The 26,217-nt window shown below is 41.1% G+C and overlaps 3 protein-coding genes across 3 annotated transcripts in view; all 3 read right to left on the reverse strand.

Moving 5' to 3' along the window:
• The window catches only part of LOC113013450 (uncharacterized), a 38,924-nt gene that overhangs the window by 6,013 nt on the left and 6,694 nt on the right, over positions 1–26,217 (reverse strand). Inside the window, exons 5-8 of the mRNA XM_080294441.1 lie at positions 2,154–2,324; positions 1,050–1,148; positions 640–674; positions 402–557 (exon numbers count right to left, since the gene is read on the reverse strand). Of these exons, the coding sequence (XP_080150567.1) occupies positions 402–557; positions 640–674; positions 1,050–1,148; positions 2,154–2,324 (461 nt within the window). The remainder of the gene's footprint in view (positions 1–401; positions 558–639; positions 675–1,049; positions 1,149–2,153; positions 2,325–26,217) is intronic.
• LOC113013451 (uncharacterized) lies at positions 5,481–11,399 on the reverse strand. Its single transcript, XM_080295218.1, has 6 exons — positions 11,187–11,399; positions 10,168–10,506; positions 9,803–9,952; positions 7,807–7,905; positions 7,207–7,247; positions 5,481–6,187 (listed from the first exon to the last, which is right to left on the reverse strand). The coding sequence occupies exons 1-6, from the start codon at positions 11,359–11,361 to the stop codon at positions 6,053–6,055; spliced, it is 939 nt and encodes a 312-aa protein (XP_080151344.1). The 5' UTR covers positions 11,362–11,399; the 3' UTR covers positions 5,481–6,052.
• LOC145423087 (uncharacterized) lies at positions 12,685–18,486 on the reverse strand. Its single transcript, XM_080295219.1, has 6 exons — positions 18,394–18,486; positions 17,372–17,710; positions 17,008–17,157; positions 15,011–15,109; positions 14,411–14,451; positions 12,685–13,391 (listed from the first exon to the last, which is right to left on the reverse strand). The coding sequence occupies exons 1-6, from the start codon at positions 18,431–18,433 to the stop codon at positions 13,257–13,259; spliced, it is 804 nt and encodes a 267-aa protein (XP_080151345.1). The 5' UTR covers positions 18,434–18,486; the 3' UTR covers positions 12,685–13,256.

A 26,217-nucleotide genomic window follows, 5' to 3' on the forward strand; every position in this document is an offset into this window, starting at 1 on the left:
AAGAGTGATTTAAAATAGAAATCTATTTTACTTATGCTACAGAAACGGATACCAGCACAAGCCTGTGAGCTTCCACTCTGCTGTTTTAACAAAAGATCCATCACTGCACTGTTTAACTGTCATTGGTCATTTCTGCTGCTGATTTGTCACAAGGCTGCATGGTTTGATTTAGAGTTTTTTAGAGTTTTGATTTAGTTTTACATCTGCTGCTCTTCCTGAAGCAATTTCTGTTTCTGCCTGGAATCAAACAGCAACTTTTTGCATGTAGTAAATCACTATAATATAAGAGACAGTATAACAGATCGATCAAGACAGCTAGTGAATTACTTTACTGCCCAAAATGTTGCACCGATCATTGTTTCTGATGCCAGAGTTTAAAATCAAACCATGATTCTATTTACTGTGTTCTGAGGAGCGGTGGCGAGGCTGTAGAGCTCTTGGTTTTCAACTCCATCTGGTTGCGAGCCTTCGGGGTAGTCATAAACTGAAGACACCCGCACAGGAGTTACACGGTTCTGAGCTTCATCCTCTGTGATGTTTCCATAAAGCCAGTTGGCCTGGAGAAAGAGAACAAACTGGCTGATTGATCCTAATCAAGTAGTAATGAAGCTCAGGTCACTCATAACTCCTAAAACCCACCTGTGAGATGTCAGCATGATCAGTTTTCATAGGTCCTGAAAAACATGCAAAAAATAAACATCTGTATTTATGTCACATTAAGTGACACAGTAACAGAACTCAAAGAACTGAACAGTATGAGGAAAAAGAACTGAAATCATTAAACAATGACTGATTTGAAGTAAACTGCAACCAATGACCGTGTCACAGGGCTTTCGATTCCTTTCAGATTTTCTTGTTACTTTTATTATTAAAGCATAAAGTTATTTACACTTTCACATTTTGCAATAAAAAGTCCCCATAATAAATATTACACAATATATTATAAAGGTTTGGCTTAACATTAAGTTTAGGGTTAATCTCCAGGAAATGAACCTGCATGCCGGTCATGTTGTGGAATGAAGAGATGAATTTGTTTACTACAGGCTCACCTTTTAGTTTAATCTTCCTGTTCTTGTAGAAAATCAGCAAAGCTGCTGATAAGATGGTGATCATAGCGACCAGAATCAGAGTCACATGAAGCAGCTTATCTGAAACGTAATAGAACAGATTTTATGCTGTTACACTCTAAATATGTGATATGTAATAAATGCATTTGTGAAACAAAGTCTCAGTCATTCAACCAACCACAGATAAAAAAAAATGCTAAATGGCCTGTATTTGTATAGCGCTTTACTAGTCCCTAAGGACCCCAAAGCGCTTTACACATCCAGTCATCCACCCATTCACACACTGGTGATGGCAGCTACGTTGTAGCCACAGCCGCCCTGGGGCGCACTGACAGAGGCGAGGCTGCCGGACACTGGCGCCACCCCAGAGGTTAATTCTGTTCATCTGGACGTCGTGTTTTTAGTGGGAGAAACGTTTCGTCACTCATCCAAGTGACTTCTTCAGTCTCAGCTGACTGCAGGATTCCCCAATCTTATAAAAAGTACACTTGCACAATGACTGAAACTAGCACCACTGAATGCCCATTGATAAAATCCCATTGACCATTGATCAACAACCACTGATCAATGGCCATGAGTACCATTCACAGAGAGTTGGCAATGGCTGCAATCACAGCATTGTAAGATGGTGACAGATGTAGCCTTAGGCCCCCTCCTCGATTCAGAGTTGGTCTTTCCCTTTTTATGTAAATGGCCCCGTGTCTGATCTTTACTGCAGTACATTTATTTTATAACTTCACTTCTGTAGCTTAATATTACAAAACATACTCAAATAAAGAATTATATAAATTTCGTTCAAGCTATAATGAGGGTACAATAAGATGGAATAACAAGAAAAATGTTTAAATAAACAAAAATAATATACCTCATCCTGCAGCGAATCTGGAATTTTTACTTTTGATACTTTAAATCTATTTTAATTTAAATACTTTTATCTTTTACTTCTGAGTTGTGTATTTCTCCAATGTGTCTGTTTCTATTCATACTTATAGGAATAAATCAGACCCCTTCTTCCATGAGGTTTGTATTTTTTTGATAAACATAGTGACGGATCCACACTCACACCCACATGCATATACGATGTACCTGAACCTGCAGCTGTTTGAGGCTGTCTGGAGACTTCAGAGGAGGCTGATGAAGCTGTGAAGCTTCCTGAACTGACGTTCACATGCTGTGTTGTTGTTGTTGTTGTTGTGGAGGCCGACAGGAGAAATGTTGATGTTGATAAAGGCTCATGAGGTGTTGGAGTGTCTGAAGCTGTGAACAAGGAAAAATCAGAATAATCACAATCCTGCTTGAAGCAGGTTTTCTGTCTGCATGTGAGTAATAGAGGTTAATGTGTGTTTACAGCACAACTCATTGAACTAAACTTGTAGTGTAAATATGACACATGTAGGTTATTGAAAGAAAAGTAACTGTGGTCAGTGAGAAGTTCACATCTTCAGGGACATGAATACATTTCTTTACTCACCTCCTGTGATGACAAGCTGAAAATCACATGGTTGTAAAGTTCTGTCCAGTGTGCACCTGTACCATCCTGAATCAGACTTGTTCAGCTGTGTGATGCTCACGTACACAATATCCTTTAACAGTAAATTCTTTTTTACAAATGTAATGCTGTATCTGCCGCTCTGAGCTGTGTAATCAGCTGTTTCAATGAGAACGTTTGCTTTTTCACATTTGTCTTTGCAGAACAACATCGTACTTCCTGGGAAATAAAATTGACATTCGACTGTGATGTTTCCTCCTTCCAGTCTTTCATAGACGAGAGTTTCAGCGTTGGCAAGTCCAGTGTTTCCATCCTGCAGGTCTGTAGAAAATATGAACAATCAGTTACCAACTTCCTGTAAACACTGCATTTGATTTTAAATATTGTATTAAATTAAACTGAAACAGATAATTATTCTCTCTAATTGAACAAAACAATTTAAAGTAGTTCATTTAAATTCACTCTCTTTGTATTTTTCATTTGAACAAAATCATCCTGGTTCTTCCTGACATCGGTACAAGCCATCTGCTGAAGAACCGCTCAGTTAAAAGCTTGAAAACTGACCTCTTATTTGTTTGTATTAAGATCTTGATCTGCTTTGAGGTTTTTGAAATAGTTACTTAATATTCAGAGTTTTCATTCCGTTAACATTAAAGCTGTGCTGTTCCTCCTGAACTCAATGATAAGGTTGTTTCCTTACAAGCTCTAAATGTGGTTTAGTGGTTTGGAAAAGAAGGAAGCAGCACTCTGAACACAAACGAGCTGCTGTCGGTCTGAAAGCAGCTGCTAACCAGGTGACGTGTCAAGGTAGATATCCCCGACAGAATTTGTTTCCCCTGCTTCGGGAGCGCGCACTGGGCTTTTAGATCACAAACACCTCTAATAATGAGTTATTACTTCTGAAATTTTGGACGTTTTAGCTCTTTGTACAGTACAGTTAGAGAAGGATACAAATAATTATCAGTCAAAATATCCTTGCTTTATTGAAATCATCCAACAAACTAAACGGTAATGTAATGGAGGCGGAGGCAATTGGATCCGCTCTCCGTCCACACCGAATGCTCCGACGTAAGGGAAACAAATTCTGACGGGGATACTTACCTTGGCACACCTGTCAACTCGAGGAGGCGGGGTATGTCTTAATCTCAACAAACTATGCTGTAATTCTGTCATTTCCATTGACTGTTAAACCTTTACCAGTATGAATGCAGGCTTTCATCTGCTCTGTGAGAACAGTGGTGGACATTGACTTACAGACAACCTTGGCTTCTGCTTTCAGCACTATTTCTGATGTAGCGCAAAACCTGCAAACATCTTTATAAATAAGAAATAAGAAGAATTTACTCACAGAGGAAGATGAAGCAGATCAAAATGTGACAGAGTTTCATCTCCAGGTTCTGACGGCTTAATGGTTAATGCTGCTTCTCTTTCTTCTCCGTTTGCAAACCAGGAACTTCTAACTTTCGTTTCTTGTTGTGGTCCCTCCCTCAAACCCACACTCCTCTACTTTCACAGGGTTTTTTTTGTCCATTTATTTATGGTTTCATTTTACATTTTCTTGAAACTTTTTTTATCTTCCAAAACAGTGTTTGGAGTTAACTAATCTTATTTAACTGGCTGCTGTTTCATTGTATAAAGCAGTGAGATCCATCTGCAACTCACCTACTAAAGGAGCAGTGACACTGACAGAAAGCTCATCACTGAGGGGCTTCCTGTCAAAATAAAAACTGTTTAATACAAAGCTGTGTTCACTCACCTGCCACATGATTAAGTACACCTGTCTAGTGACTTAATTGTTTGATTCTTTTCGTTCTCATCAGAAAATGTCCTGCAAGTCGTTTATCTTTTCAATATTGAGAAAGTTATCCAAGCTGTAAACAACAAGACATTTGGAAGTGTGTGCTGAGGGTGTAGGTGCAAACTCAAAAAGTAGCATCAGATACATGGAAATGAACAGAGCTAGATACTGACAATAAAAAAAAAATTAGCCTACACCTGTCATGGTCCCGAGTCTTTGATTCAATATTTCCAGTTTTATTCTGGACTTATTTACATCAGAATCGGAATGAAAATACTTTATTTGTACCTAAGGAAATTATGTAATTATGTATCTTTGAAAGTTACAAGTTAATTTAGCTTCTACTTCCTGCATATGTTACACTCTGTTGTCTATGAGTTTGTTATTTATATTTCTTGATTTCTTGTCCTTTTGTGTCCAGTCTGTTTCGTCCCTGTGTTGTGTCTCCAGTGTCTCTGTGTTGTTTTACCTCTGGTCTCCCCATTGTGTTCATGTCTGTGTGGTTTGTTTTTGTTTATTTTTTGTGCATATCTGTGTTCCCTGTCTTCTGTAGTTAATATATCTAGTTAATATATCTCAAGTTAATATATCTATAGTTAATATATCTCAAGTTAATATATCTATAGTTAATATATCTCAAGACATTCATCTCTGTGTTTCATCCTTTTGTGTCCCCAGTCTGTCATGTCTCCATGTCTGTTTATCCCTAGTCCAAGTCTCAGTCTCAGTGTGTTCCTTCCTGTTTTATTTTGTTAGTCCCACGTCTCCTGCCCGTACATTCAGTTTTGCATCCTCTGTCTTATTTGTCAGATTTAGTTCACTTGTGTTCTTGTGAGTTCCATCTCCCTGATCACCTCTTGTGTATTTAAGCCTTTAGTTTCCTTCACTCCCTTGTTGTGATCACCCCTCATGTTGTGTGTTCTCCCTTCTCCCTGTCAGTGTTAGTTTTCAGTCTGTTTGCTCCTGTTTTACTCATCTGTATGTGTTGTTAAGTTTGCCATTTGGTAGCTAATAACGCTGTGTTTTGAGTTCAAGTCTTTCTGCATTTGGAATCCACACTCTTCCTAAGACACAAATGTGTCCTCATAACATATTTTAAACAAAGAATGAGACGAGTGATTCCAGATAGTTTAGAAACTTTGAAATGACTTTTATTTTAATTAAAAAGTAGACCTTCTAATAGGTGACTTGGGCAGACTGTAGATCCATGTACGTCATTCATTGACACTGTGGCTAAAGGATCAAACTGATATCACGGCAAAACGTGTAACAGACACGTCGGTCGACAGTGTCCATCGCACGCTTTACCTCTTCAACAAATGAAATGGACATGAATGCAGAAGTTGCATTACCAGCAGGGGGAGTAATATATGTAAAGCCATGAAGTCGGTAGTGAGGACCAAGTACATTCGTCCTTAATCATCAGAAACAGTTAAGCTAGGTGGCTAATATGTATATGCATGTAAATGTGTTAATAACATTTATTTAAAGGCTTTCGGATGATTATTTTCATGTTGGCTTGAAATAAATCTCCCTCTGCTGTTACTGCAACTTCTGCATGTGTGTCCATTTCATGTTTTGTAAGGGGCAAAGTGTCAAATGTACACGGTGGACCAGCGTGTCTATTACATGTTTTGACACGATACTGGGCTAAAAGATGGAAGCAATGGGAGAAAAATGACAGGTACGCTCATGCAGTCATTCAGCTTCACAGGAGTTCATGTCTGAAAACTGGTTATTGTGTCTGAGTGTAGAGTAGGTTTGGTCGTGATCTCTGCTCGAGGTCGAGTCTTCACATGAGGAGACTGGACGATCGATTTCACTGAGACCAATCTGGGAAAATAAAAATAACAAATTGACTGAATTGAGGAGAAAAGACAAAAACACAATGACAGCAAAGACATATTAAAGCAGAAGATGATGATGCGCAGCAGGTTTTTAGTTTCAGGATGGAAACAGAAGCTGTGTGTTCTATTTATAGTACACAGAGAAGTGAAAAAGTAAGATTTAAATGAATCATATAATAGTGGATTTCATTTATATAGCGCTTTTCGGGCCCTCAAACCGCTTTACAATTCCACTATTCATTCACACACTGGTGAAGGTAAGCTACAGTTGTAGCCACAGCTGCCCTGGGGCAGACCAGGAGGCGGTAGGTGAAGTGTCTTGCCCAAGGACACAACGACCGAGACTGTCCGAGCCAGGGCTCGGACTGGCAACCTTCCGGTTACAAGACGAACTGCCAACTCTTGAGCCACGATCGCCTCGATATGATTGAAACTGGAATGAAATATTGTTTTAACATTTTCCTATTAGGTCAGCATTTACCAATTTAAATTGAAAATCATGAACTTTTTGTAAACCATGAAATCACTTTTTGTTTTTCTTTTCTGTCATGAATTGCTCTGTGGCAGGCAGGAGATTGGACCCAAAATGCAGGATTCGCAACACATGGGGGCGAACTCAAAATGCAGCTTCATTGCTGACTCGAGGGAAAACGATACAAAACTATAAAATATAAAAATATAAACTAAACTAGAGGGAGAGAGAACATGAGGAGCATGAGGGAGAGAGGCAGCCATGATAGGCTGGGGAAAACAAGATGTCACAAGAACTCACACAACCATATAAATGCAGACACCCAGGGGGAGACACAGAAGGCAACAACACAGGGAGACTACTGAACAGAGTGACGTAGGAAATCTAACCTTAACATAATGCAAAAAAATGACAAAAAGCACAGGAAACTTAAACCGCTGGGCCAAAATGACCCAGGACCATGCCATTTCTTTCCAGTCTCGTACAGATTTTTAAAAGATGACATAGAGAAAAAACAAACTGAGATAAGTCACCTCAGTGTGGTCAAATGCTGAGTGTCTCCTGCTGTTCAAACCTGTAGAAAAGACAGGTAATAAGTTTCATTAGCTTGACTTACTTATTCTGAAAACGTAATACAATTTTAACAAAATGTTGTGTGTCCAGTGTGTGTGCCTGTCCTGTGAAACACTGAGTTTATCAGCAACCAATCAGTACCACAAGAAATATTTTGAATAAAGGTTATTACAGTTAAAATACATTAAAAACAAAAATGCAATTTATTTAAATTAAATCCACTTCTCCTTATTAAGGTTGTGGGGATGCTGAAGCCTTTCTCAGCTGTCACAGGGCAAGAGTCATGGTACACCCTGGACAGGTCTAACGCAGGTGTGTCGCTAATACAGTTTTTATTGTAATACCTGTACTACTTATCTTAAATCTTGCCTCTGACATATGCCCTCCTCAGGATAATAATTGAAACTAATAAAACTGAAATATGAAAATCCACTCTGGAAATTAACTGAAAATAGAAAATAAACTGAATTGAAAACAAACATCAAAATGCAAAAGTATAATAACTCTGTTGTCAATTAATGAATCTTAAAGGTTTTAAATAATGTTTGAAGGTAACTCACCGTTAGAGGCCTCGGCCGTGATTCTGTAGATGAGCAGCAGAACAACAGGCAGCAGAACCACCACCACAGATAAACGTATCACCAGCTCCAAGGACAAACCTGGATGACAGACACACAGACACAAAACTTCAAATGCTGCTTTTCACGAGTTTCTCAGAAAAAGACGTGAAATGTTGTTGAGCTTTGCTCTTGTTGGAGAATTGTAACTTGTTTCTTTTTGTGAGGGAATAGTTGTTGTTCTGGGTATGGATCATTTGTCAAGTAAATAAACTGCTGCTCAGTGTCTTGAATCATTCTGTGCTGCTGGAATTTGGTCTTGGAAATGTGAAGAGTGGGTGAACATAAAGTATGATCTGTGTAGGTTAACAGTAGGGTCTTAGGAAACAGACATGCACCACAGCAAATAATTTCTAGGGTTAGTTTTCTGTGCACACAAACAACTTTTTGTCAGTTTTTCATGTTTTGCCATGAGACTGAGCTTCAGCTCCAGCCTTTTAGCTCAGCAGCTTGAGTCAAATCTTGGTAATTATTTTAAATTCCCATCCATCTAAACAAACTGGGAGAGAACCATCACTTTCATTTCCATGGTCACTGGGACATTAAAAACTCAGTGAATAGAATCTGTGGTCTCATCCAGTTCATCATATTCAAATGTTCTGCAACTTTACCCCAAACTTTTAAAATAAGCCTTTAAATGTGTTTTTCCTATAAGCTACACTCCTACTAAGCATGCACACAGATTCTGAACATTATGACAGAGTGAGTCCAGAAGATTTGGATTTAATGAGCCTCATCTCCATGATGAAAATCAGAAAAACTGATTAACAGAACAGATTTAACTGTTACAATTTGTACACACAAAACTAAACACAAATATTCAAAGTTAAACTTTTTTTCCATTATTTTTTTTAATAAAATCCTGGAGATTCACCAAAATGTTTTTGTCATGTGTATCTGCTGTAATGCTTATATAAATTCATAGGAAGAAATCTAAGAAACCACTGAACTCAAATATTGACTGATCACATCTTTGTCTGCCATCAAGAGCTCATGTAGTGACACTAAGAAGTCAGCCAAGTTCTCAACCAGCTTTTATCTGCAGTGGTGGTAAGTTTTTAAGTGCTTCATTTAGACGTTGTGCTCTTTACATTCCTAGATTTATCTCATAACCTCACTTCCTTCATAATTTTATATTCATTTTACAAAATGTAATATCTTAATCTTCTTCCACCTTTAAAGGGCGGGTCGCGGGCACAGCAACCTAAGCAGAGAAGCCCAGCCCTCCCTCTCCCCAGCCAGCTTTTCCAGGGGAACACAAAGGCATTCCCAGGCCAGACGAGAGATATTATCTCCCCAGCGTGTCCTGGGTCATCTCCCGGTGGGACAAGCCCGGAACACCTCACCCAGGAGGTTCCCAGGAGGCATCCTTGTCAGATGCCCAAACCACCTTAACTGGCTCCTTATGATGTGGAGGAGCAGCAGCTCTACTCTGCGCCCCTCCTGAATGGCCGAACTCCTCACCCCATCTCTAAGGGAAACACCAGCCACCCTTGGAGGGAGCTCATTTCCGCCATTCTTTCAGTCACTACCCACAGCTCACGACCATAGGTGTTGGGTGAGGACAGGGATGTAGATCGATTGGTAAATTCAGATATTCGCTTTTACACTCAGCTGTCTCTTACATCAAATACATAATTCAGTTTAAATTATGAAAAGGTTGCCATTGGGAGCAATTAACAGATAAAAATTCACAAACATAACCTCATCATAAAACAACTCTGGTAATTTTACTTTTGATACTTTGATGAAATTTTAATGTCAATACTTTTTTGTGTGTATTTCTACACTGTGGCTGTTTCTACTTATACTTCAAGAATTAATCAGACTGCTTCTTCCACACTGATGTGTCGTTAATGGACATGGATGAGGTTTTTATTTTTGTGATAAACAATGACAGATCCACACTCTTATCCACACTCATGCATATACGATGTACCTGAACCTGCAGCTGTTTGAGGCTGTCTGGAGACTTCAGAGCAGGCCAGAGGTACGAAACTTGCTGAAGTGAAGTTTGTTGTTGTTGTGGAGGCCGACAGGAGAAATGTTGATGTTGATAAAGGCTGATGAGGTGTTGGAGTGTCTGAAGCTGTGAACAAGGAAAAATCAGAATAATCACAATCCTGCTTGAAGCAGGTTTTCTGTCTGCATGTGAGTAACAGGGGTTAATGTGTGTTTACAGCACAACTCATTGAACTAAACTTGTAGTGTAAATATGACACATGTAGGTTATTGAAAGAAAAGTAACTGTGGTCAGTGAGAAGTTCACATCTTCAGGGACATGAATAAGATTTTTTTACTCACCTCCTGTGATGACAAGCTGAAAATCACATGGTTGTAAAGTTCTGTCCAGTGTGCACCTGTACCATCCTGAATCCGACTTGTTCAGCTGTGTGATGCTCACGTACACAATATCCTTTAACAGTAAATTCTTTTTTACAAATGTAATGCTGTATCTGCCGCTCTGAGCTGTGTAATCAGCTGTTTCAATGAGAACGTTTGCTTTTTCACATTTGTCTTTGCAGAACAACATCGTACTTCCTGGGAAATAAAATTTACATTCGACTGTGATGTTTCCTCCTTCCACTCCTTCATAGACGGGAGTTTCAGTGTTGGCAAGTCCAGTGTTTCCATCCTGTTCATCTGTAGAAAATATGAACAATCAGTTACTTCCTGTAAACACTGCATTTGATTTTAAATATTTTATTAAATTTAACTGAAACAAATTATTGTTATTATTATTATTATTATCTAATTGAACACAACAATTAAAGGTAGTTCATTTAAATTCACTCTCTTTGTAGTCTTCATTTAAACAAAATCATCCTGGTCCTTCCTGCCAACACAAGACATCTACTGAAGAACCGCTCAGTTAAAAGTTTGAAAACTGACCTCTTCTTTGTCTGTGATAAGATCTTGATCTGCTTTGAGCTGTGCTGTTCCTCCTGAACTCAATGATAAGGTTGTTTCCTTACAAGCTCTAAATGTGGTTTAGTGGTTTGGAAAAGAAGGAAGCAGCACTCTGAACACAAACGAGCTGCTGTCGGTCTGAACGCAGCTGCTAACCAGGTGACGTGTCAAGGTCGGTATCCCCGACAGAATTTGCGTCGGGAGCGTGCACTGGGCTTTTAGATCACAAACACCTCTAACAATGACTTATTACTTCTGAAATTTTGGAGGTTTTAGCTCTTCATCTGCTCTGTGAGAACAGTGGTGGGCATTGACTCACAGACAACCTCAGCTTCTTCTTTCAGCACTATTTCTGATGTAGTGCAAAACCTGCAAACATTGTTATAAATCAGAAATAAGAAGAATTTACTCACAGAGGAAGATGAAGCAGAACAAAATGTGACAGAGTTTCATCTCGAGGTTCTGACGGCTTAATGCTGCTTCTCTTTCTTCTCTGTTTGCAAACCAGGAACTTCTAATTTTTGCATTTGTTGTGGTCCCTCCCTCAAACCCACACTTCTCTGCTTTCACAGGGTTTTTTTTGTCCATTTATTTATGGTTTCATTTTACATTTTCTTAATTTTCAATTTCAACTTTGACATTTTCTTGTAACCTTTTTTTTTTGTCTTTCAAAACAGAGTGTTTGGAGTTTACTAATGTTATTTAAGTGGCTGCAGTTTCATCGTGTGAATCCATCTGCAACTCACCTACTAAAGGAGCAGTGACACTGACAGAAAGCTCAACACTGAGGGGCTTCCTGTCAAAATAAAAACTGTTTAATACAAAACTGTGTTCACTCACCTGCCACATACAAAATTATGTAATTATGTGTCTTTGAAAGTTATAAGTTAATTTAGCTTCTACTTCCTGAATACAGTATGTTACACTCTATTGTCTATGAGTTTGTTATTTGTATTTCTTGATTTCTTGTGCTTTTGTGTCCAGTCTGTTAGTTTTGTCCCTGTGTCGTGGCTCAAGAGTTGGGAGTTCGTCTTGTAATCGGAAGGCTGCCGGTTCGAGCCCCGGCTTGGACAGTCTCGGTCGTTGTGTCCTTGGGCAAGACACTTCACCCGTTGCCTACTGGTGGTGGTCAGAGGGCCTGGTGGCGCCAGTGTCCGGCAGCCTCGCCTCTGTCAGTGCGCCCCAGGGTGGCTGTGGCTACAATGTAGCTGCCATCACCAGTGTGTGAATGTGTGTGTGAATGGGTGGATGACTGGATATGTAAAGCGCTTTGGGGTCCTTAGGGACTAGTAAAAGCGCTATATAAATACAGGCCACTTAGCATTTGTGTCTCCAGTGTCTCTGTGTTGTTTTACCTCTGGTCTCCCCAGTTGTATTCAGGTCTGTCTGGCTGTGGTTTTTCCCTGTTCCCATCTTCATTTCCATGTTTCATCCTTTTGTGTCCCCAGTCTGTCATGTCTCCATGTCTGTTTATCCCCAGTCCAAGTTTCATGTCTCAGTCTCAGTGTTCCTTCCTTTTTTATTTTGTTAGTCCCACGTCTCCTGCCCGTACATTCAGTTTTGCATCCTCTGTCTTGTTTGTCAGATTTAGTTCACCTGTGTTCTTGTGAGTTCCATCTCCCTGATCACCTCTTGTGTATTTAAGCCTTTAGTTTCCTTCACTCCCTTGTTGTGATCTCCCCTCATGTTGTGTGTTCTCCCTTCTCCCTGTCAGTGTTAGTTTTCAGTCTGTTTGCTCCTGTTTTACTCATCTGTATGTGTTGTTAAGTTTGCCATTTGTTAGCTAATAATGCTGTGTTTTGAGTTCAAGTCTTTCTGCTGAGTCCTGTGTTTGGAATCCACACTCTTCCTAACACACAAATGTGTCCTGACAACATCTTTTAAACAAAGAATGAGACGAGTGATTCCAGATAGTTTAGAAACTTTGAAATGACTTTTATTTTAATTAAAAAGTAGACCTTCTAATAGGTGACTTGGGCAGACTGTAGATCCATGTACGTCATTCATTGACACTGTGGCTAAAGGATCAAACTGATATCACGGCAAAACGTGTAACAGACACGTCGGTCGACAGTGTCCATCGCACGCTTTACCTCTTCAACAAATGAAATGGACATGAATGCAGAAGTTGCATTACCAGCAGGGGGAGTAATATATGTAAAGCCATGAAGTCGGTAGTGAGGACCAAGTACATTCGTCCTTAATCATCAGAAACAGTTAAGCTAGGTGGCTAATATGTATATGCATGTAAATGTGTTAATAACATTTATTTAAAGGCTTTCCGATGATTATTTTCATGTTGGCTTGAAATAAATCTCCCTCTGCTGTTACTGCAACTTCTGCATGTGTGTCCATTTCATGTTTTGTAAGGGGCAAAGTGTCAAATGTACACGGTGGACCAGCGTGTCTATTACATGTTTTGACACGATACTGGGCTAAAAGATGGAAGCAATGGGAGAAAAATGACTGGTACGCTCATGCAGTCATTCAGCTTCACAGGAGTTCATGTCTGAAAACTGGTTATTGTGTCTGAGTGTAGAGTAGGTTTGGTCGTGATCTCTGCTCGAGGTCGAGTCTTCACATGAGGAGACTGGACGATCGATTTCACTGAGACCAATCTGGGAAAATAAAAATGACAAACTGACTGAATTGAGGAGAAAAGACAAAAACACAATGACAGCAAAGACATATTAAAGCAGAAGATGATGATGCGCAGCAGGTTTTTAGTTTCAGGATGGAAACAGAAGCTGTGTGTTCTATTTATAGTACACAGAGAAGTGAAAAAGTAAGATTTAAATGAATCATATAATAGTGGATTTCATTTATATAGCGCTTTTCGGGCCCTCAAACCGCTTTACAATTCCACTATTCATTCACACACTGGTGAAGGTAAGCTACAGTTGTAGCCACAGCTGCCCTGGGGCAGACCAGGAGGCGGTAGGTCAAGTGTCTTGCCCAAGGACACAACGACCGAGACGGTCCGAGCCAGGGCTCGGACCGGCAACCTTCCGGTTACAAGACGAACTGCCAACTCTTGAGCCACGATCGCCTCGATATGATTGAAACTGGAATGAAATATTGTTTTAACATTTTCCTATTAGGTCAGCATTTACCAATTTAAATTGAAAATCATGAACTTTTTGTAAACCATGAAATCACTTTTTGTTTTTCTTTTCTGTCATGAATTGCTCTGTGACAGGCAGGAGATTGGACCCAAAATGCAGGATTCGCAACACATGGGGGCGAACTCAAAATGCAGCTTCATTGCTGACTCGAGGGAAAACGATACAAAACTATAAAATATAAAAATATAAACTAAACTAGAGGGAGAGAGAACATGAGGAGCATGAGGGAGAGAGGCAGCCATGATAGGCTGGGGAAAACAAGATGTCACAAGAACTCACACAACCATATAAATGCAGACACCCAGGGGGAGACACAGAAGGCAACAACACAGGGAGACTACTGAACAGAGTGACGTAGGAAACCCAACCTTAATGTAATGCAAAAAAATGACAAAAAGCACAGGAAACTTAAACCGCTGGGCCAAAATGACCCAGGACCATGCCATTTCTTTCCAGTCTCGTACAGATTTTTAAAAGATGACATAGAGAAAAAACAAACTGAGATAAGTCACCTCAGTGTGGTCAAATGCTGAGTGTCTCCTGCTGTTCAAACCTGTAGAAAAGACAGGTAATAAGTTTCATTAGCTTGACTTACTTATTCTGAAAACGTAATACAATTTTAACAAAATGTTGTGTGTCCAGTGTGTGTGCCTGTCCTGTGAAACACTGAGTTTGTCAGCAACCAATCAGTACCACAAGAAATATTTTGAATAAAGGTTATTACAGTTAAAATACATTAAAAACAAAAATGCAATTTATTTAAATTAAATCCACTTCTCCTTATTAAGGTTGTGGGGATGCTGAAGCCTTTCTCAGCTGTCACAGGGCAAGAGTCATGGTACACCCTGGACAGGTCTAACGCAGGTGTGTCGCTAATACAGTTTTTATTGTAATACCTGTACTACTTATCTTAAATCTTGCCTCTGACATATGCCCCCCTCAGGATAATAATTGAAACTAATAAAACTGAAATATGAAAATCCACTCTGGAAATTAACTGAAAATAGAAAATAAACTGAATTGAAAACAAACATCAAAATGCAAAAGTATAATAACTCTGTTGTCAATTAATGAATCTTAAAGGTTTTAAATAATGTTTGAAGGTAACTCACCGTTAGAGGCCTCGGCCGTGATTCTGTAGATGAGCAGCAGAACAACAGGCAGCAGAACCACCACCACAGATAAACGTATCACCAGCTCCAAGGACAAACCTGGATGACAGACACACAGACACAAAACTTCAAATACTGCTTTTCACGAGTTTCTCAGAAAAAGACGTGAAATGTTGTTGAGCTTCGCTCTTGTTGGAGAATTATAACTTGTTTCTCTTTGTGAGGGAATAGTTGTTGTTCTGGATATGGATCATTTGTCAAGTAAATAAACTGCTGCTCAGTGTCTTGAATCATTCTGTGCTGCTGGAATTTGGTCTTGGAAATGTGAAGAGTGGGTGAACATAAAGTATGATCTGTGTAGGTTAACAGTAGGGTCTTAGGAAACAGACATGCACCACAGCAAATAATTTCTAGGGTTAGTTTTCTGTGCACACAAACAACTTTTTGTCAGTTTTTCATGTTTTGCCATGAGACTGAGCTTCAGCTCCAGCCTTTTAGCTCAGCAGCTTGAGTCAAATCTTGGTAATTATTTTAAATTCCCATCCATCTAAACAAACTGGGAGAGAACCATCACTTTCATTTCCATGGTCACTGGGACATTAAAAACTCAGTGAATAGAATCTGTGGTCTCATCCAGTTCATCATATTCAAATGTTCTGCAACTTTACCCCAAACTTTTAAAATAAGCCTTTAAATGTGTTTTTCCCATAAGCTACACTCCTACTAAGCATGCACACAGATTCTGAACATTATGACAGAGTGAGTCCAGAAGATTTGGATTTAATGAGCCTCATCTCCATGATGAAAATCAGAAAAACTGATTAACAGAACAGATTTAACTGTTACAATTTGTACACACAAAACTAAACACAAATATTCAAAGTTAAACTTTTTTTCCATTATTTTTTTTAATAAAATCCTGGAGATTCACCAAAATGTTTTTGTCATGTGTATCTGCTGTAATGCTTATATAAATTCATAGGAAGAAATCTAAGAAACCACTGAACTCAAATATTGACTGATCACATCTTTGTCTGCCATCAAGAGCTCATGTAGTGACACTGAAGAAGTCAGCCAAGTTCTCAACCAGCTTTTATCTGCAGTGGTGGTAAGTTTTTAAGTGCTTCATTTAGACGTTGTGCTCTTTACATTCCTAGATTTATCTCATAACCTCACTTCCTTCATAATTTTATATTCATTTTACAAAATGTAATATCTTAATCTTCTTCCACCTTTAAAGGGCGGGTCGCGGGCACAGCAACCTAAGCAGAGAAGCCCAGCCCTCCCTCTCCCCAGCCAGCTTTTCCAGGGGAACACAAAGGCATTCCCAGGCCAGACGAGAGATATTATCTCCCCAGCGTGTCCTGGGTCATCTCCCGGTGGGACAAGCCCGGAACACCTCACCCAGGAGGTTCCCAGGAGGCATCCTTGTCAGATGCCCAAACCACCTTAACTGGCTCCTTATGATGTGGAGGAGCAGCAGCTCTACTCTGCGCCCCTCCTGAATGGCCGAACTCCTCACCCCATCTCTAAGGGAAACACCAGCCACCCTTGGAGGGAGCTCATTTCCGCCATTCTTTCAGTCACTACCCACAGCTCACGACCATAGGTGTTGGGTGAGGACAGGGATGTAGATCGATTGGTAAATTCAGATATTCGCTTTTACACTCAGCTGTCTCTTACATCAAATACATAATTCAGTTTAAATTATGAAAAGGTTGTCATTGGGAGCAATTAACAGATAAAAATTCACAAACATAACCTCATCATAAAACAACTCTGGTAATTTTACTTTTGATACTTTGATGAAATTTTAATGTCAATACTTTTTTGTGTGTATTTCTACACTGTGGCTGTTTCTACTTATACTTCAAGAATTAATCAGACTGCTTCTTCCACACTGATGTGTCGTTAATGGACATGGATGAGGTTTTTATTTTTGTGATAAACAATGACAGATCCACACTCTTATCCACACTCATGCATATACGATGTACCTGAACCTGCAGCTGTTTGAGGCTGTCTGAAGACTTCAGAGGAGGCCAGAGGTACGAAACTTGCTGAAGTGAAGTTTGTTGTTGTTGTGGAGGCCGACAGGAGAAATGTTGATGTTGATAAAGGCTCATGAGGTGTTGGAGTTTTTGAAGCTGTGAACAAGGAAAAATCAGAATAATCACAATCCTGCTTGGAGCAGGTTTTCTGTCTGCATGTGAGTAATAGGGGTTAATGTGTGTTTACAGCACAACTCATTGAACTAAACTTGTAGTGTAAATATGACACATGTAGGTTATTGAAAGAAAAGTAACTGTGGTCAGTGAGAAGTTCACATCTTCAGGGACATGAATACATTTCTTTACTCACCTCCTGTGACGACAAGCTGAAAATCACATGGTTGTAAACTTCTGTCCAGTGTGCACCTGTACCATCCTGAATCAGACTTGTTCAGCTGTGTGATGCTCACGTACACAATATCCTTTAACAGTAAATTCGATTTTACAAATGTAATGCTGTATCTGCCGCTCTGAGCTGTGTGATCAGCTGTTTCAATGAGAACGTTTGCTTTTTCACATTTGTCTTTGCAGAACAACATCGTACTTCCTGGGAAATAAAATTTACATTCGACTGTGATGTTTCCTCCTTCCACTCCTTCATAGACGAGAGTTTCAGTGTTGGCAAGTCCAGTGTTTCCATCCTGCAGGTCTGTAGAAAATATGAACAATCAGTTACTTCCTGTAAACACTGCATTTGATTTTAAATATTTTATTAAATTTAACTGAAACAAATTATTGTTATTATTATTATTATTATTATCTAATTGAACACAACAATTAAAGGTAGTTCATTTAAATTCACTCTCTTTGTAGTCTTCATTTAAACAAAATCATCCTGGTCCTTCCTGCCAACACAAGACATCTACTGAAGAACCGCTCAGTTAAAAGTTTGAAAACTGACCTCTTCTTTGTCTGTGATAAGATCTTGATCTGCTTTGAGCTGTGCTGTTCCTCCTGAACTCAATGATAAGGTTGTTTCCTTACAAGCTCTAAATGTGGTTTAGTGGTTTGGAAAAGAAGGAAGCAGCACTCTGAACACAAACGAGCTGCTGTCGGTCTGAAAGCAGCTGCTAACCAGGTGACGTGTCAAGGTCGGTATCCCCGACAGAATTTGCGTCGGGAGCGTGCACTGGGCTTTTAGATCACAAACACCTCTAACAATGACTTATTACTTCTGAAATTTTGGACGTTTTAGCTCTTCATCTGCTCTGTGAGAACAGTGGTGGGCATTGACTCACAGACAACCTCAGCTTCTTCTTTCAGCACTATTTCTGATGTAGTGCAAAACCTGCAAACATTGTTATAAATCAGAAATAAGAAGAATTTACTCACAGAGGAAGATGAAGCAGAACAAAATGTGACAGAGTTTCATCTCGAGGTTCTGACGGCTTAATGCTGCTTCTCTTTCTTCTCTGTTTGCAAACCAGGAACTTCTAATTTTTGCATTTGTTGTGGTCCCTCCCTCAAACCCACACTTCTCTGCTTTCACAGGGGTTTTTTTGTCCATTTATTTATGGTTTAGTTTCACATTTTCTTAATTTTCAATTTCAACTTTGACATTTTCTTGTAACCTTTTTTTTTTGTCTTTCAAAACAGAGTGTTTGGAGTTTACTAATGTTATTTAAGTGGCTGCAGTTTCATCGTGTGAATCCATCTGCAACTCACCTACTAAAGGAGCAGTGACACTGACAGAAAGCTCAACACTGAGGGGCTTCCTGTCAAAATAAAAACTGTTTAATACAAAACTGTGTTCACTCACCTGCCACATACAAAATTATGTAATTATGTGTCTTTGAAAGTTATAAGTTAATTTAGCTTCTACTTCCTGAATACAGTATGTTACACTCTATTGTCTATGAGTTTGTTATTTGCATTTCTTGATTTCTTGTGCTTTTGTGTCCAGTCTGTTAGTTTTGTCCCTGTGTCGTGGCTCAAGAGTTGGGAGTTCGTCTTGTAATCGGAAGGCTGCCGGTTCGAGCCCCGGCTCCGACAGTCTCGATCATTGTGTCCTTGGGCAAGACACTTCACCCGTTGCCTACTGGTGGTGGTCAGAGGGCCCGGTGGCGCCAGTGTCCGGCAGCCTCGCCTCTGTCAGTGCGCCCCAGGGTGGCTGTGGCTACAATGTAGCTGCCATCACCAGTGTGTGAATGTGTGTGTGAATGGGTGGATGACTGGATATGTAAAGCGCTTTGGGGTCCTTAGGGACTAGTAAAAGCGCTATATAAATACAGGCCACTTACCATTTGTGTCTCCAGTGTCTCTGTGTTGTTTTACCTCTGGTCTCCCCAGTTGTATTCAGGTCTGTCTGGCTGTGGTTTTTCCCTGTTCCCATCTTCATTTCCATGTTTCATCCTTTTGTGTCCCCAGTCTGTCATGTCTCCATGTCTGTTTATCCCCAGTCCAAGTTTCATGTCTCAGTCTCAGTGTTCCTTCCTTTTTTATTTTGTTAGTCCCACGTCTCCTGCCCGTACATTCAGTTTTGCATCCTCTGTCTTGTTTGTCAGATTTAGTTCACTTGTGTTCTTGTGAGTTCCATCTCCCTGATCACCTCCTGTGTATTTAAGCCTTTAGTTTCCTTCACTCCCTTGTTGTGATTTCCCCTCATGTTGTGTGTTCTCCCTTCTCCCTGTCAGTGTTAGTTTTCAGTCTGTTTGCTCCTGTTTTACTCATCTGTATGTGTTGTTAAGTTTGCCATTTGTTAGCTAATAATGCTGTGTTTTGAGTTCAAGTCTTTCTGCTGAGTCCTGTGTTTGGAATCCACACTCTTCCTAACACACAAATGTGTCCTGACAACATCTTTTAAACAAAGAATGAGACGAGTGATTCCAGATAGTTTAGAAACTTTGAAATGACTTTTATTTTAATTAAAAAGTAGACCTTCTAATAGGTGACTTGGGCAGACTGCACATCCATTTACATCATTCATTTACACTGTGGCTAAAACAGTGGTTCCCAAACTTTTTCTGCTAGGCCCCTCTTTGTTCTACAATCAACGCTGCTGTCAATACATTCTTCAAAACATGCCTCTCTGTGCAAAATGGGTTTAAAAACATAAACAACTGTGGTATACTGTTTTTCCGTGATTTGAACCGGGGGAACAAATTGTGGCAGGGTCAGTGTTGTGCCAAGGTAGGTATCACCGACAAAATACATTCCCCCTGTGTCGCGAACATTCGCTCGGCACGGAGTGCGGATCCAGTTTACTCCGCCTCCATTACAGACTATTAGACGTGGAAGTAGTGATGTTTTAGTTTTATGAAAAAGTAAAAAATGAGTGTCGTTACATTACCATTCAGTTTGAGGGTTACAGCAGAAAATGATATATTTATTGTTCTCATGTGGGATTAACAAACGAAGGACATTTTGCCTGATAATTATTTATATCCTCCTGTAACTTTACTGTATAAAGAGCTAAAACCTCCAAAGTTTCAGGAGTAGTTAGTCGTTATAGTGTTTGTGAACTAAAAATCAAGAATGTGGGATACTGTTTGTCTGTGATTTGGAGAGCCCAGCGTGTGCTCCCGACACAGGGGAAACTAATTCTGTCGGGGAGACCTACCCTTGGTTTGACAGCTGTTGTGCAGGTGAAGCCAAAGGCAAGATATGCTTCATCATATGTTTGTGTTTGGCTTGGAAGGAAGTTGGTTTGGAAGCATATTTGGTGATGCTTCATCTTCTGCTTTGCATTTGTGTGGGAGCCCCGTCAAAAAACCTGCCTATTATACTAACAGTGTCCACTCTTCTTTTTCACAAAAATTCATACCGCACCCCCCATGCAATGTGGCACGTTCACCACTTTGGGAACCACTGAGCTAAAAGATCGAACTGATATATATAATAGACACACCGGTCCACTGTGTCCATTTCACGCTTTGCCTCTACAAAACATGAAATGGACGCGTCCATACAGAAGTTGCATTATCAGCAGGGCGAGGACAAACGTATGAAGTACATTAGTCCTTAATCATCAGAAACAGTTAAACTAGGCAGGTAATATAATATGTGTGTGTGTAAATGTGTTAATAACTTCTGTTTAATGGCTTTTCCGTAATTGTTTTAATGTCAGTGCGCCCCAGGGTGGCTGTGGCTACAATGTAGCTGCCATCACCAGTGTGTGAATGTGTGTGTGAATGGGTGGATGACTGGTTGTGTAAAGCGCTTTGGGGTCCCTAGGGGGGACTAGTAAAAGCGCTATACAAATACAGGCCATTTACCATTTGGCTTGAAGTAAAATCTTCCTCTGCTGTTACTGCAACTTACTGCAACTTCTGCATGAGTGTGCATTTCAGTTTTGAAAGGGGCAAAGTATGACATGTACATGGTGGAGCAACGCGTCTATTACCTGTTTGGTTGAAAAGGAGGAAGCAATGGGAGAAGGTGACATGGATGAGATTGACTTGTGGATTCTAAGAGGTCCATAATCTCATTCCTGCTTTTACAGAAGTTTGATAATCAAATCTTTATCACTGACCCTGGTAACTTGATTTAAAAAGTCATATTATACAATTCCCCAACGGCTCGTATCAGAACAAATGACCAGACATCCTCCAGCTTCTGTCTCCTGAGGGGCACCAGACAGGGATGCCCACTCTCCCCCTCACTTTTTGCAATTTTTATCGAACCTCTAGCAGCAGCATTTAGACAGGCTACAACAATCAAGGGCATAAAATGTAAGAACATAGAACATAAAATCAGTCTCTATGCGGATGATGTGTTGCTTTTTCTGCAAAACACACAAACCAACCTCTCTGAGGTAATTACTTTAATAAACTGGTTTTCAAGAGTTTCAGATTATTCAATTAACTGGCCAAAATCTACAGTTCTCCCCATTAACTGCTCCTTCCATAATTCTTCCTCTGCCCCACTGCAATCCGGAAATATTAAATATTTAGGTATTAATATCTCTCCTAAGCTTTCAGACTTAACTAAACTAAACCACATCCCACTTCTAAAGAAAGTAGAAGGCGATCTGACTAGATGGCAATCTCTACCTATCACTCATGGGAAGGGCCGCCACTATAAAAATGATGATCTTGCCAAAAATAAATTACTTATTTTTGATGATCCCTAACAAACCATCACAAGATTGGTTCAGATCTCTGGATTCATATATTTCCAAATTCCTTTGGAAAGATAAACCCCCGTGTATTAGCTTAAAAACGCTACAAAGAACCAAGGATAGAGGAGGATTAGATCTGCCTAATTTTCACCAATACTTCTTAGCCAACAGGCTTCAGTTCATCTCAGAATGGTTAAAACATACCTTCTTAGTTGAGCCCTGGCTAGATGTTGAACAGGCACTATGCAAGGATCTAGAGATTTCAGACCTACCATTTATTAGCTCAAACATCAAAAGACATGAATGCTTTAAAAGTATCAACATCAGCTTTTCTCTTACAGCATGGTGGGAGTTTCTAAAAATAACGGAGTCTTCATTAATCCCATGCAAACGTACACCTATCTGGAATAACCCTGACATATTACAAAACAATAATATGATTAATTTCCCAGAATGGAGTTGTAAAGGAATTAAATACTTAGAACATATATTAGAGGGAACAGAATTTATTCCATTTGACAGACTAGTTGAACAATATGGGATCAACAAGACAAGGTTTTTAGAATATCAACAAATTAAATCCATAGTAAAAAAGAAATTTAACCTCAGTCAAGTTGAATTACAAACACCACTAAGTGCGGCACATTTTCTTACTCTTAAATCCCCCAAATTATTATCTAAAATATACAGAACATTTTCTAAATTAGATGAATCAATATCCCTTCCTACTGCAAAGTGGGAAGCAGATTTATCAGTCAACCTAGACCAAAACTTCTGGTCTCAGATTTGCTTAAAAACTTTTAAATTAATTAAAAATCCCAGTCTGCAATTAATACAATACAAAATACTACATAGAGTGCGCTATACAGGTCATCGGATGTTCAAGATGGGCTTTACATCTTCCAACAACTGCTCACACTGTCAAGGCAATACACCAGACAATTACATCCACGCTCTTTGGTTCTGTCCACCAGTGCAAAAGTTTTGGCGCGAGATATGTGAAGACTTATCAAAATGTCTGAAATGTAACATTCCAACCTCCCCCTTAGTGTGTTTGTTGGGCAGCTTAGATAATGTCACTTCAGAAAAGAATATAGCCCATATGATCTTCACTGCCCTATGCATAGCCAAGAAAACAGTCCTCATGAACTGGAAAAATAAAAATAATCTTAATTCTAACCAATATAGAAATTATCTATTAGATTACATTAGTCTTGACACAGCCTCTGCCACCACATTAGATTAATTGCTCTGGGCCCCTTTTATCAGCTCCATCACCTAGTGGGGGTGGGGGGTCATAGTTTGGTCCCGCCTTCACTGTTGTGATTGGTGAGGGGGTAGGGACAGGCTTAGGGCGTCGGGGGGTTCCCCGGAGGCATCTTCCTTGGGGGGCTCAACCCGGGGTAGCGGTCACGTCCGGTTGAGGGCTCTGTTGGCTCTCAGGTGACTGTTTCCTCGCGGCTGCGTGCAGCGGGACTAGGGGAGGGTCTGTGCTGACGGACGTGGGTTACTGACCTGGCAACCTGGCTGCCCCTGGGTGGGTCCGGGATGGGCGTGAGGTTCTGGGGGCGCTCCGTCTCTGGGCTGGGGCCCGGGCCGGGCCTCGGGGGCTCGGGTCCTGGTTGGTGTGTTGCCGGGGTTGTGGGCGGGTGGGTGCATGGGGGCCCGGCCCTGGAGCAGGGTGCCGCCGGTGCATCGAGCCGCCTGGGGGGCTCTTCAACTGGTGGGGGGGATGGTCACATCTTGCAGGAGCTTTCTTCTCTCAGGAACTCTCTGCAGGAGGGGGAGATACAGGAGAGGTGGAGGAAGATCTCAGCCTGGGCGTTTACCGTCTTATGTAGTCTGGAAGATGTGTGGTTGGTGGGGTGGGTGCAGTTTTCTCTGTGGTGGGGTTGGGTGGACTGTCCAGGGCTCTGTGGAGCCGGGGGGCGCTACTGCACTGGGCCCCGGTCTGATGGGCCTGGGCCCCCCTTCCCTGGCGGGTCGCGGAGGGTGGGAGTGCCTACTGGGGTCAGCGGGGGAGCTGGCCCCAGGGAGGGGTTACCTGCCCCCCCCTTCCTTCCCTCCCCATCTCCAGCTGCCTCCCTCTTCCCGCTCCTCCACAACCACCCACACATGCAGGGCCTTGGAGTGGGGGTATGTCACCAGGGTGCAGAGGAGGCTACCTCCCACCCCCATTCTCTGCGGCCTGCTGGAGCGGGAGGGCTAGTAGGAGGAGTTGGCCGTCCGACTGCGGTCTGGGGTGTGGGGCCTCCCTGCTGCTGCGGAGTCGGGGTGGTCTGCCTCTCCCCACCGCAGGGAAAAGGGTAACACCACCTGGGTCTGGGTGCAATTCCCCCCTCCAGGGGCAAGGGTACCTAGACCCGGTTTGTAGAGTACGCTTGGGGAGTGTGATTGTGTGTACAGCGTCTCTTTATGTCTGTCTCCACGTTGGTTGAGTGTGGAGTGAGTGCATATGAGAGCATGAGGGTGGGAATGGATGTTTGTGTCTGTGTGTGCCTGTATGTCTGTGTCTATATGTCAGGTTGGGTATCAGACGCCACCTCCCTGGGCACACCTCAGGCCCTCCAAGGTTTGGAGGCCTATCTCCACCCACCACCACTTCCCCTGCCGGTGGCGGACTCCCTCAGGTGTCGGTGTGTTGGTGGTTCTTTGTATCTGGGGGTGGGCGTCCGGGTACACACCGGCTCACTCCTTGGCGGCCGCTTGTCGGGGCCTGGGGCTTGGGGCTCGCTCGGGCCCCTTTGGAGGTGGGGTGCCCCCGGCCTCTCGGCCTGGGGCTCGGTCACTCAGGCGCAGCTGGGGGCCGGCGGAGCTCACGGGCGCGTCACTGCAACTCCCCCTGACTTCTGCTCCGCGGCTGCTGAGTGAGCCCTCATCTGGGACTCTCCTCAGCTCTTACTGGAACAGTGGCGCGGCTGCCCCTCTGTTGGTCTTCCATGGTCTCTTGTATTCTGGGGGCCTCTGGATGTCTGGAGTTTTGATCTCCTCCATACCCACACTCCCTAGCAGATCATTACATGGAGAAACCTTTGGAATGCAAGCATGCTGATCCACACAGGTATGCACACATGGGTATTCACAGACGCGGACTAAAGCTTTCTTGGCTGCTACCTCAAAGCACACTGTGCGCTGTCTATCTTGCGTGCTGCACAATATCGTTTATTATTTAGTAAATATTGATATCTATGACTAGCTAGTTTATTGTGATGGTGCTTTGTTTTCTCTATTATTATGTTGCTCTTTGTTGTTTGCTGTCTCCTCTGTTTGTTTTTTTTGTTTGTTTGTTTTTTTTCTCCATACAGGTGACCCAGGAGTTCTTTTTTTTTTTCTTCTCTCTCTTCCCCCCCCCTTCTCACCGTCTCTTCTCCCCTTTGGTTTTCTTTCTTTCTCTCCCCCTCTTTCTCTCATTCATTCCCCCTGTCCTATTTATTAAAAAAAAAAAAAAAAATGACAAAGGATGAACTGAAGCTCTGCCATCACGTAATGTCGCATACTGCTGTTTCTGATGTCATTTAGAAAAAAAAAAAAAAAAAAAAAAAAAGTCATTTTTCCTTCAGAAGGAAAAATGACTGTTCATGCAGTCATTCAGCTTCACAGGAGTTCATGTCTGAAAACTGGTTATTGTGTCTGAGTGTAGACTAGGTTTGGTCGTGATCTCTGCTCGCTGTATTGGGACTTTGGTAGGTCAAGCCTTCACATGAGGAGACTGGACGATCGATTTCACTGAGACCAATCTGGGAAAATAAAAATAACAAACTGACTGAATTGAGGAGCAAAGACAAAAATACAATGACAGCAACGACATATTAAAGCAGAAGACGATGATGCGCAGCAGGTTTTTAGTTTCAGGATGGAAACAGAAGCTGTGTGTTCTATTTATAGTACACAGAGAAGTGAAAAAGTAGATTTTGAACTTTATTTTGGTTCATTTTAGTACCGCTTGCATCTTTTAATATAAAACAGAGACTAGTGCAGATTTAAATGAAAATTAATCATATGATTGAAACTGAAAAGAAATAATGTTTTAACATTTTAGGCATTTACCAATTTAAATTCAGAATCCTGAACTTTTTTTTAACCATGAAATCTCAGTT

The sequence above is a fragment of the Astatotilapia calliptera genome, chromosome 20 (genome assembly GCF_964374335.1).
Source record: "Astatotilapia calliptera chromosome 20, fAstCal68.1, whole genome shotgun sequence".
NCBI classification, from domain to species: domain Eukaryota; kingdom Metazoa; phylum Chordata; class Actinopteri; order Cichliformes; family Cichlidae; genus Astatotilapia; species Astatotilapia calliptera.